Raw genomic sequence first — 10159 nt, 5'->3', positions numbered from 1 at the left:
AAAATGTATTTCATGTAGTCTGTATCCACACTAGAGATATCTGAAGAACTTTAAAGTATTCATAAGCACTAAAAGCTGGTGAGCAATATACAAAAATGTTAAATAGCTAGATTTAGGTACTAAGAGTTACATTAATAAAAGCAAAGCAGTCTCAGCAATACATTGTGCAAGATGATAAAAGAAATGATTAAAAAAAAAACCTCTTTAGAAGCAGCTGTCTCTCCCACCTGTTCTCCTGCATTGCTAGGGAATTTGAGAGCACCCTTTATATCACCACCCACTGATGCAACCATCGCCCATCTATTCTTTCATCAGTGGTTACCAGCTGTCCTGCACCTCATCTCGCATTTGTCTTGTTTTATTTATATGAAGCCTCTGGGACATGGAATGTTTCTCATCAGCATTCAACAAAGGGACGGGTAGCTGCATAGTGTACAATTTTGATGTATTAATAAATCTTTGTGGGAGACTTGTGATAAGAAATAACAGACAGGAAGCTGGGATACCTAAAACCAAAACCAACGGGTGCTTCATGAGGCAATGCTTCTAAGATGCCCAACTGCATGGTGGTTTCTAACATAGCTAATACATAGCAGATACTGAGAGAAGGCACACATGTTTCATCTTGTGATCTAGGCCGCACTTGCACCGTGGCCTTGAGGTGTGTTGAACAAGTGTAAACAAACTTGAACCAGCAGCTCAGCTGGTCTAGCATTTTTAAGTGCCAACAACAGTGTTCATAAATCTACTTAGCTATGGTTAACATCTGAGGCTCTCCCCTAGCATTTAATTTCAAGGGAATCACACTTATCTCCAGTATCAGTTCTGCAGTAATCGGAGATTGCTCTCTGTGTTTTTACTGAGTGAGGTGTCCAGTAAAACCAAGGAGAGGGACTGATCATAGATTGTTGTAACAGAGGAAGATATAACAGGCCAGTGGTACTCCCAGGAGAGAAGTCACAGGTACAGAGAGACAGGGACAGAAAGATGATGGCAAGAGAGAGACCACAAACAGGGAGAACTGAAAGTGTTACAACAGACCTTGCTAGTCCTGGCCAACTTGGACACCCCCCGCGCTCAGTTTTACTATGTACAAATATCAACTGTTACACAGATGTAGAAATCCTAGTAGCCTAAAGGAAAAATATTAGTACCATTCATAAAATCTCAGAGATGCACATGTTATCTGATGCTTCATTATTCACCCATATAAACTGGCTGCTCAGTGACTGGTCAACTATGCTGCCGAGAGCACGGCAATTCTGACATTGTGTGGCATCGTTTCAGCTTCAAGTTTACCTAAAACCAAGCACACAGGTTATTTAACAACTCAGATTACAACATGTGGAACGTGTGTGTGTGTGTGATTTTGAGCCCGCACACTTCAATTTCAGCCTAACAAGACTGGTGTCCCTGCATGGCTCCACTTTATACAGTTGGAGGTCTCTTTATGGATTGTCTCCAATAAATAGACTGCAACAAGATGATACATAAACCACAGCACAGTGTCACCTGTCAGGGAATGATGCGTTATTTAGCTGGCAACTGTTTGCAAAAGGTTCGTTTCTAAAATCAGCAAGTAACATACACAAAGTAAAAAGACATTTGTTCAGCGAAGTGCAAAGGATGTTTTCTGACATCATTCTAATCTTGAACCTTCATCCCCTGCCCGCAGTTCAACCGCAGCTGCCCCTTCACAGCTTCTAGATACTCACAGTGAAATCAGCAACAAGACAAACGACGACAAACTGGAACAGCCTCTCCCGCCTGGGGCTGGGGAGGCTGCCTTTTTCTGTCACATTGGTACAGGTGGGGTAATTACCTTGGAGGGCAGACGTTGGTATCACAGGGATGGACTTGAATAAAACCCCAGATAAAACACCTCTGAAGTTTTTTCTTGCCAAATTACTTTTTCACTGGGAGAGGACGCGCAGTTTAACTGTGTCGTGGTTTCATCCGGGAAAGTGTTAATTTCCTTTCTAGTGATTCCTGTGAAAGGAATGTAAATAATGCATATTGTTTCAGTTGTTGTTAGGTGATGTTTATGCTTTTCAAGGACTCTTTTCAGCTTCCCATAGAAGCTGAGAAGGAGCATAGACAGAACAAGGGAACGGCCAATGGAATATTCCATATCATAGATGTTATGCTCAGTATAGAAATGGGGGTTGGCCTGGGGAGAGGGAATCTGCGATCTCTGCTAGGGTTGGGCTGGGCAACCAGTTCACTGTGCAGTGAGAATGACTTGCGTCCTTGTATATTCTTCACCGTTATTATTACTACTATTATTATTTTCCGTTATTGTCCTATTAAACTGTCTTTATCTCAGCCCACAATGTTTCTTCCCGTTCCCCTCTTCTCCCTGCCCTTCTCAGGGGGAGGGAGTGAGCAAATGGCTGCATCGTCCTAGTTGCCAGCTGGGGCTAAACCATGACAGGGAGACAGGCATTGCTAATGACATAGGGAAGCGGAAGCTCTGAGGACCAGGTAGAAAAAAAAGCCTAAGAAAGATTTTAACTGCAGTACCACACTGAAAATAACACTGTCGGGATGTCCTCCTGACAGAACTCTATGGAAAGAGGTGTGAGAGGTGAGGCTCCCAGCAGTGATGCGCACACCACTCACCCAGAAGAAAACACCGTCACGGGAATCCTTTGCAGGTGTGTTATTGTTGGTGCAGCCTGAACTGGCTTTCTGAACTCCAGCAGAGAAATGAGAAGGCCCATAAGTGGGACTGCTACGTTACCTTGTTGTCTGGGAAAGGCAGAGTATTTGTGTGCTTCCTCTGAAACGGCTGAGGGTTTTCAGCACACCACAATCTCAGGAAATCCCCCCCCCCGCGATGTTTTAATTACAGCTCTCAGGTAACAATTCACAGGGGCAGCCATCCACACAGAGCACTGCCGACCAGCTTGGAGGGAGAGAGAGAGACACACCTTCCAAGATGTCAGCTGGCATCTTTAGAAACAAACTGAAAGACCTTTATAAACAAACACACATTCAGTGTTTCTGCCAAAGAAACTTGATTAATATTCCTCAGTAAATACATCATGAATTAACAAACACGTTTCTCAAAACAGGGTCAGAAGCTAATACACTTTGCATTTCTGCTTGCTGGAGGTTCCAGAGCTTTTTTCTGTTAATGCAAGATATTGTTAGAAGCACTCTAACAATTAATTAGAATAAATTATGTAAGGGAATGATTAAAGGAAGAGTATTAAAATTGCACTGGATCTTAAATCACCCATGTTACATACCATGACAGTAAAGACCAGATATTCAAATACAAGCCGAGGATGTTTAGGTTTCATGGCTTGTTCCTAGGAAAGACGACGGGTATTTTCTTAATATATAATTTCTTAATTTAAGAAGCGTCTTGAATAAGTGATCAGACAGAAAAAAAAGCACTAAGTCCCCAAAACAGAACTTAACAGCAAATGGACTTGATGCTAACTCTTCTGTTTACAGGTAACTGTATTAAACAAATATCGTAACAGAACATTTGTGTTAGTGAATTAGGAATTACAAGGTGCCACTAAACAAGTAATAGTGGCACTGGGGACTATGTTGTAAGCACTATGAGTAAAACTGTACCCATCGCTAGTGGCCATAACAACTACTAATAAAGTGGAACATAATGGTAAAATAACCCATTTCATTTGCTAAGTGCTAATCATTTACATTCAACATGTATGCCTTTTGCACGGAATAGTATGTCTGTACCTTTACTCCAAGCAGTGTTATACAGTTCCCTGGGAAGCACATACTAAAATCCTCTGAAGAAAAAAAAGAGACAATTTAATAAAGCAATATGCATCCAAAATTTTTAAGCTCATTTATATTTGTTTTTCATGTACAAGATCAATGAAATAATAAAAAAAAACAAAACAAAACAGAACCAAACCCCGGATACAACAGTTTGATCTGATTGCTTTTAATACATACAATCTGTTGCAAGGTATTCGAAATCAAAAACAAATGCTCACACGTATCATATAACAAAATTAAAAAAGTAAATAAAAAAGTTAAAGTAGTAGCAAGTACATGGCTGTAGTGTATTACGAAACAAGTTTATTTGAACACCCATATTTTTCTGTATTTAAAATAGATATTTTAATCCTTCCCTTCCCCAAACAGCATTTGTTCTCAAAAACTGAAACCCAATCCCTCCCCCAAGGTACATTCTAACAGTATTACCAGAATACAAACTGTAATTAACAACAGCCCATTACCTCTGTATCACCGAGACTTATGTATGCCACCCTCATTAATGGTCAACAGTAAAACTGTCCAGTTGGCACATTTATTGTATTTATACTACAAGTAGACAGCGTACATTTAGTAAAGTAAATGTTCAAAACCTGAAACAGTACAGGGAAACATTGTCAGCAATAAATTTAGTTTCAGAAGAATTACATAGGCTTTGAGTGCTTAAAAGTTCTGCCATAAGTGTGTTTAAAGCCAGTAATTTTTTTTTAAAAAAGAGAACTTTAAAAAAATAGATTTGCTGCACTTTATCTGATACATACTCTCCATTACAAAAATGAAATCCTTACAGTGCAAAGGATCATTTTTAACTTAACAATGATTTAGTTCATGACTGAGCAAAGATCTCACCTAAGATTTTGGCAGTTGTTTTACACTGGAAGTAATGTTTCATATAGCACCTTCCTGTTCCAAATCTGCTGCTGGTTTATTATGGAAGTAACACGGAAACACAGTTCCTGATTTTTTTACCTCTTTAAGCCCTTTGAACCAAGACACTTTACCACCTAAAACACCAAGGAAAGAGGAATCAAGTTTGTAGCTTCACAATTCTGATAAACGACTTACGTGACTTTACTAGAAAACTGCATCAATTTTCATTGAAAGAAGTACAGCCTTCAGTCAATGAAAATCAGTGTAACCAAACAGAAGCCAACACAGGTTAGCTAATTCACGCCAGCTGAGAACCTGACCTGCTTGGAATATCCTTTTTATGACAAAAACTGAAATGTACAGAAGTACAGAATTACTAGCAAATGAACAAACTGCATTTTCTAATGATGAGCAATATCAACTGAATCATACTACAGCTCAGACCTGCAGCTACTGTGAATTATTCTAGCACCAATGGCTTTCAGTTCGTTAGGCCAAGCACACAGTACAGACGAGCTGGCCTTACAAGTTGGCATCACAACCAGATGCCAAAAAATTCTCCAATTCTTTTACCAAAGTCAGTCATGTCACTAAAGAACAAAGCCTTAGGACCACCTATTTTTCATTTAGGCTGACAACCTGAAGAAGTCCTTAAAAGAGAGAGATTAATCATAATTACAGTAATATTGGTCAGCCCTGCCCGGTCCCCTGTTTGTTGAAAAGAAGTTTCTATCTCAACAGTTAGTGCTAGCAAAAATAATTAACCCCCCCAACAAATAACCCCTTCAAAAGAATAAAAGGAACACAATGCCCATTCAGTAATTCAATTCTGTGCAGACACAACTCTGCTGTCACATCTCATTTTCTATTAAAAAACCCCACAAACAAACATAAAAAGAGCTACTGTCCCCTATGTAACACAACTTCATGATGGTAGGTCTTTGCCTTCCATCTCTTTTTTCAAAATTTCCGGTGTGTGTGCTTTTTATTTTCCATCTTCTGATATCACGTACACCCAGTGGTTCATCATTTACAAGGTATTTTATTGTATCAGGTTCTTCTATTACCTTTTTTACTGAACACTGGCGATTTGTTTTCTGTGTATCCCTATCTGCAGCCTCCCCTCCCAGCAAGGATCTACATTTGTCACTTAATCATATGCCTTCCAAACCTACTCCATATCCCCATCACCTCATCTCTGACCTTTTCACCTACCTTCACCCAACCAGACGAAAAAAAGTCTGTAGTGATCAATATTCTGCTGCATCGGTAAGATCTGGTTAAGTGTCATTAAACCTGGCAAACACACATTAACACTGAGTTACATCTCCTCCTCTCTCTACATAGCTTGGGTTAAGCTTAGAGAAAAGTTTTAATGCCTTTCATAAAAAGACATATTTTTCAATATAAAAAGCTTAAATTCATAGATTATAAATAATATAATTTCAAAATATTTAAGAATTTTAGGACTTCATTTGCATTTAGGGGAACTGCAAGCTTAATGTCCTTGATGCCTTCTCAGTCCCAAACCTCTGACAAAGGAGCATTTGTAGGATATACAATAGGTAGCGACGCACAGAACATGCCCTGTGTCCTGTACACCGCCTACAATAAACGAAAGACTAAAGAACTAAGCAACTTTATCAGACAAGTTACAATACTACCTTAGCATTGCCCTGATAAAGTTACCATCTTTTTTCATGTATACAACTACATGTATTTTGACATTGTCAGTTAAAAACATTACTGAAAACAGTATGAGCAAGGGGGTTTTCCCACTACATATGACATTACCGAGTAGTGCCACATTTTTCAGACCTGATTTTAAAAGCATATTTTTGCATTTAAGATATTTGCCACAGATTTTCTATATATAAAAAGTTGTTTGTTCATGTGTTAAGTTACAAAATTGTAGTGCTTAATATAATAAACACCAACATCTAAGAATTTTTTAAAAAATGCTTGTTTATAATACATTGCTTTATTTTTAAAAGACAGCAGTCAGTACCAGTCTGGTTTATTTTGCAACAATATTGTAGTGTAAAAGTGTTCCTAAACACTTCTGGTACTTTCAGACTGGAAGTATTTCTTTTCCAAAAACTATACAGTAATATACTGAAAAAGTAAATTGCAATAGTACTGTTTGTGCCTTTAAAAATATGTAATGAGAATTATTATGGCTGATATGGATCAGATTTAATCTATATTCCATCCAGCACAGTTTTACTAAGAAAAAAAAAGATTTTTAAAGCTTAAGTAAGTTGATAAAAAAAGATTCTGATACTATTGTCATAAAAATAGTAATAAAGCTGCTCTCATGGTCTGATGCTGTGCAGTGTTTGGAAAAAAGTGACCTAGTAGTTAGATTGTGTGATTCATAAAAGGTTTGTGATGTTAATCAATACCTAGGAGATTGGTCAGGGACATGCACAAACACCACCCACTTTCTGTCCTTAAAGTGAAACATTTCTGCCTGGTATGAAAAGGTAAAGAAATATACAGATATGTAAAGTATATGGATATGTAAAGTAGTGTGCTTTTTTTTTTTTAAAGAGGAAGAAATATATATGCATATATGGGTTTTTTTTATATATATAAATATATATATATGTATTTTATATTTAAGTTAGTGTCAATCAAATCCAGGCAGAGATTAAACTGACCATAAAGATGATGTAACAAAAGTCATTAAGGCAGTAAATTGTATCTCTTGAGGATTTTCAGATATTCTACCTCTATCTCAAGAGGAAAAAGAAATGTTGAATTGCGTTGTAGGCCAAATCAGCATTGAATGATTACAGCCAGGTAAGGAAGGGCTCATTTTTGTTGAGTACTGACTCCACATCATTGAGAATAGGGATCAAGTCTTCTGACTCTAGAGTCCCAAGATCAACATTTGTTCCTGGAAGACAGTCGAGGAAATCAGGGAAACGTGTTTGTTGTGGATTTATGTTCATTGTTGTCTGTGCTATAGTTTCTCCTAGGAAGAGAAAAGAAGAACTTTTGAAATAGCAAACTCTTCGTATGGGTAATTTAAAACAACACAACTGATATAAAAATTAGATTGCCCCTTTCCCATAAGCACTTGTGAGCATTCCTACCCTCTACAAACGTTACCTCAAAACTGTATTTGCTTGCAGAATGCATATTCTTGTAAGAGTTAATTTCACATCCTTGCCTTGCTCTCCAAAGCACAAAAGGCCCTTTCTAGCAGTGCTCAAAGTAATCAGCCTCTGACCTTCCCCATTGGGAAACATGATTGTTCAAAGTTCGCTAGTCTGCACAGGGTGCAAAGCAATCAAGTCTTATGTAAACCCTCTATCCTGCTCTCTGCACAAGGGTGAATGCTGTCCATGGGGCAGAATTGAACAAAGTGAAATTTGAAAACTTAAAAAAAAATAAATTTACAGCAATCTAGCTCTGCAGTATTATATTATTTTTTCACAAATTAATGAGAACAAGCATAAAAATCTTTAATGGAGAAACCTTTCACTCTGCAGCTTCTGATGGCTTCAAAAGGAAGTTTAGGTGAGAAAGTGCTGAGAATTTCACTACCTGGAAAAAAACTTGTTGATTTCCTAGTAATTTATTTCAGCATTTTAAATACACTGATATAAAAATAAATAACATACCTGAACTAGCTAAATACATTCTGTTTGAAGGCAAATCCAACTTTGCCATTGTAAGAGACTTACTAATGAGATTGGTTTCCCAGAGTTAGAAAATGCAGTGATTTGTACCAAGAATGCAAGCCAAGACCGAATTTTACTCCTCCTACCTTCCACTATGGTATGAAAACACAAATTAAGGCTCCCATTTTCCATCTTTTGCTTATTTTGATTAATATCAATCTAAGGTAAAAGGGTAGAATCTGGACCCTAGTAAAAGCTGAGAACCTTCTAGGTACCAAGTACCTTTTAGGCATTTTCCCCTCCCAGTCTCAGTCTCTCGCATGGGAGACTGGGAGATTATTGTTCAGTTATGCAGTTATAAAACATTACTGGTTATAACACGAAGTTATCAATATCATTATACTTTATGCTAAATCAGAGTATCCTACCTGTATCCATCTCATCTACGTTGCTGAGGAAATCTTCAGGTGTCGTTGGTATACTGTAGCATCCTAATCCCAAGCCACTGTCTGTACTCTGTTCCCTGGAATGGTATGGCCCACTATAAATTAAAACATGAAAAAGCCTCAGTAAAGGTGTTCTGTTAGACATAGTCCCTGATCATGGTGTTTGAAAATAGACAGCACAGTTAAGTTACATATTAAATACCAAGTCATTAAGCCACATTTTCAACAGTTGGACACTAATGTGTCCAACATCAGTCCAAATATAAGACAACTGAAGTGAGGCCACTCTTAAATTTTGATATATACACATGAATACATAACTCTTTACACAAAAACAGTTTGGACAGCCTAAAACAAATTGAGCTTATTTATACTTAGGTAACGTACTTATTCTACTTAGAGTCTCCTACATACACCTACAGTACAATTAAAACCGCCTGTTACCATTTGTTTGATTTTTCTAAGATTACCTCTTGAAGCATAAACTGAAAGATTTTGGGTCAGCCCCTTGGCCATACCCCCTGTTCACAGCAAGTACAAAAGAAGATGATATAGGGAACTACTTCAGAGAGACGACTTTAAAAGCATAGAGAAGGCAACGGAACCAATTGCCTAATGAAGGGGACATGCACTTGCCTGTTCAAGAAAGGATCAGACCCGTTATTTGTAATAGGCCTCATGTCTTGTGTCATGGCAGGGGTATTCACAGCTGTCTGAACAGGGGCCATGCTTTCTGAGTCCATGGGAAGTTGTCTGCACAGAGCAGCTTCCTGAAAACACAAATAAATACAAGTGAAGGGTTAATTCCAACAGCTCAGAAATAGTGCAGCCTTGTAACAAGCGAACATGTAATATATACAGGTCTTCTTATTTATGAAAGTAGTTCTAAGCAACATAACTGATGACTGTTTACTGATGACTGTGTGAAGAAAATCATCGTGTAGATAGATGACATCTTTCATATCTACCCGTGCTGGCTCAAAATGCTGCAGAAGCTACCTCTGGGTTACTGCCACAGCTGGAAGCCAGTCCCACAGCTCAGCCAGCAGGCAAATGCATTTGAGGACTTCCTAATCAGCTTCACGTTAAACCAGAGCCTGTTTGCCTGTTTAAACTAGCCTCATGCTTTCTGCGTGATGCCAGTCATGAAATGCACATACAACTGGCTTTACCAGCAGAACTGTCATGTCTGCAGCCCCAGAGAGGGCAGTGGCAGGCAGCCAGGGGCAGGTCACACCTTGAACAGCCACAACTGCCCACAGAATCGCTGCACCTCTACAGCCTTGCTGGCCGCGGAGATAATCCCCACGAAATCTAACTACCTATAACTCGTGTGTCACCTCATCATAAAACACCGACAGCCCTGCACGTTGCAACTGATTACCAGCAGCCTGTCCACGTTTCCTGGGCCAGCTCACTCTAGCCGAGGGTTTGCACATGCAAACT

At 38.6% G+C, this 10159-nt stretch overlaps 2 protein-coding genes across 6 annotated transcripts in view; both read right to left on the bottom strand.

Annotated features, from left to right (window-relative positions):
* Positions 1 to 3774, bottom strand: part of LOC134516818 (transmembrane 4 L6 family member 1-like) — a 58760-nt gene extending 54986 nt beyond the window's left edge. For all 4 annotated transcript variants that reach the window (XM_063337436.1, XM_063337434.1, XM_063337433.1 and 1 more), the window contains exons 1-3: positions 3721 to 3774; positions 3255 to 3317; positions 1823 to 1989 (exon numbers count right to left, since the gene is read on the bottom strand). The gene's annotated coding sequence lies outside the window, so the exon portion shown is untranslated. The remainder of the gene's footprint in view (positions 1 to 1822; positions 1990 to 3254; positions 3318 to 3720) is intronic.
* A 512-nt stretch (positions 3775 to 4286) lies between these two features.
* The window catches only part of WWTR1 (WW domain containing transcription regulator 1), a 74154-nt gene continuing 68281 nt past the window's right edge, over positions 4287 to 10159 (bottom strand). Inside the window, exons 4-7 of one of the 2 annotated variants that reach the window (XR_010071453.1) lie at positions 9350 to 9483; positions 8696 to 8808; positions 7369 to 7615; positions 4287 to 5931 (exon numbers count right to left, since the gene is read on the bottom strand). Coding sequence is in view for 1 of the 2 variants with exons in the window: in XM_063337428.1 (XP_063193498.1) it covers positions 7431 to 7615; positions 8696 to 8808; positions 9350 to 9483 (432 nt within the window). In the remaining variant the exon portion in view is untranslated. Of the gene's footprint in view, positions 7616 to 8695; positions 8809 to 9349; positions 9484 to 10159 lie in introns of both variants that reach the window. The other variant, XM_063337428.1, reaches the window with a different exon arrangement.

Source organism: Chroicocephalus ridibundus, chromosome 6 (genome assembly GCF_963924245.1).
Source record: "Chroicocephalus ridibundus chromosome 6, bChrRid1.1, whole genome shotgun sequence".
Lineage (NCBI taxonomy): Eukaryota > Metazoa > Chordata > Aves > Charadriiformes > Laridae > Chroicocephalus > Chroicocephalus ridibundus.
This window is presented reverse-complemented; position numbering and strand designations above follow the sequence as displayed.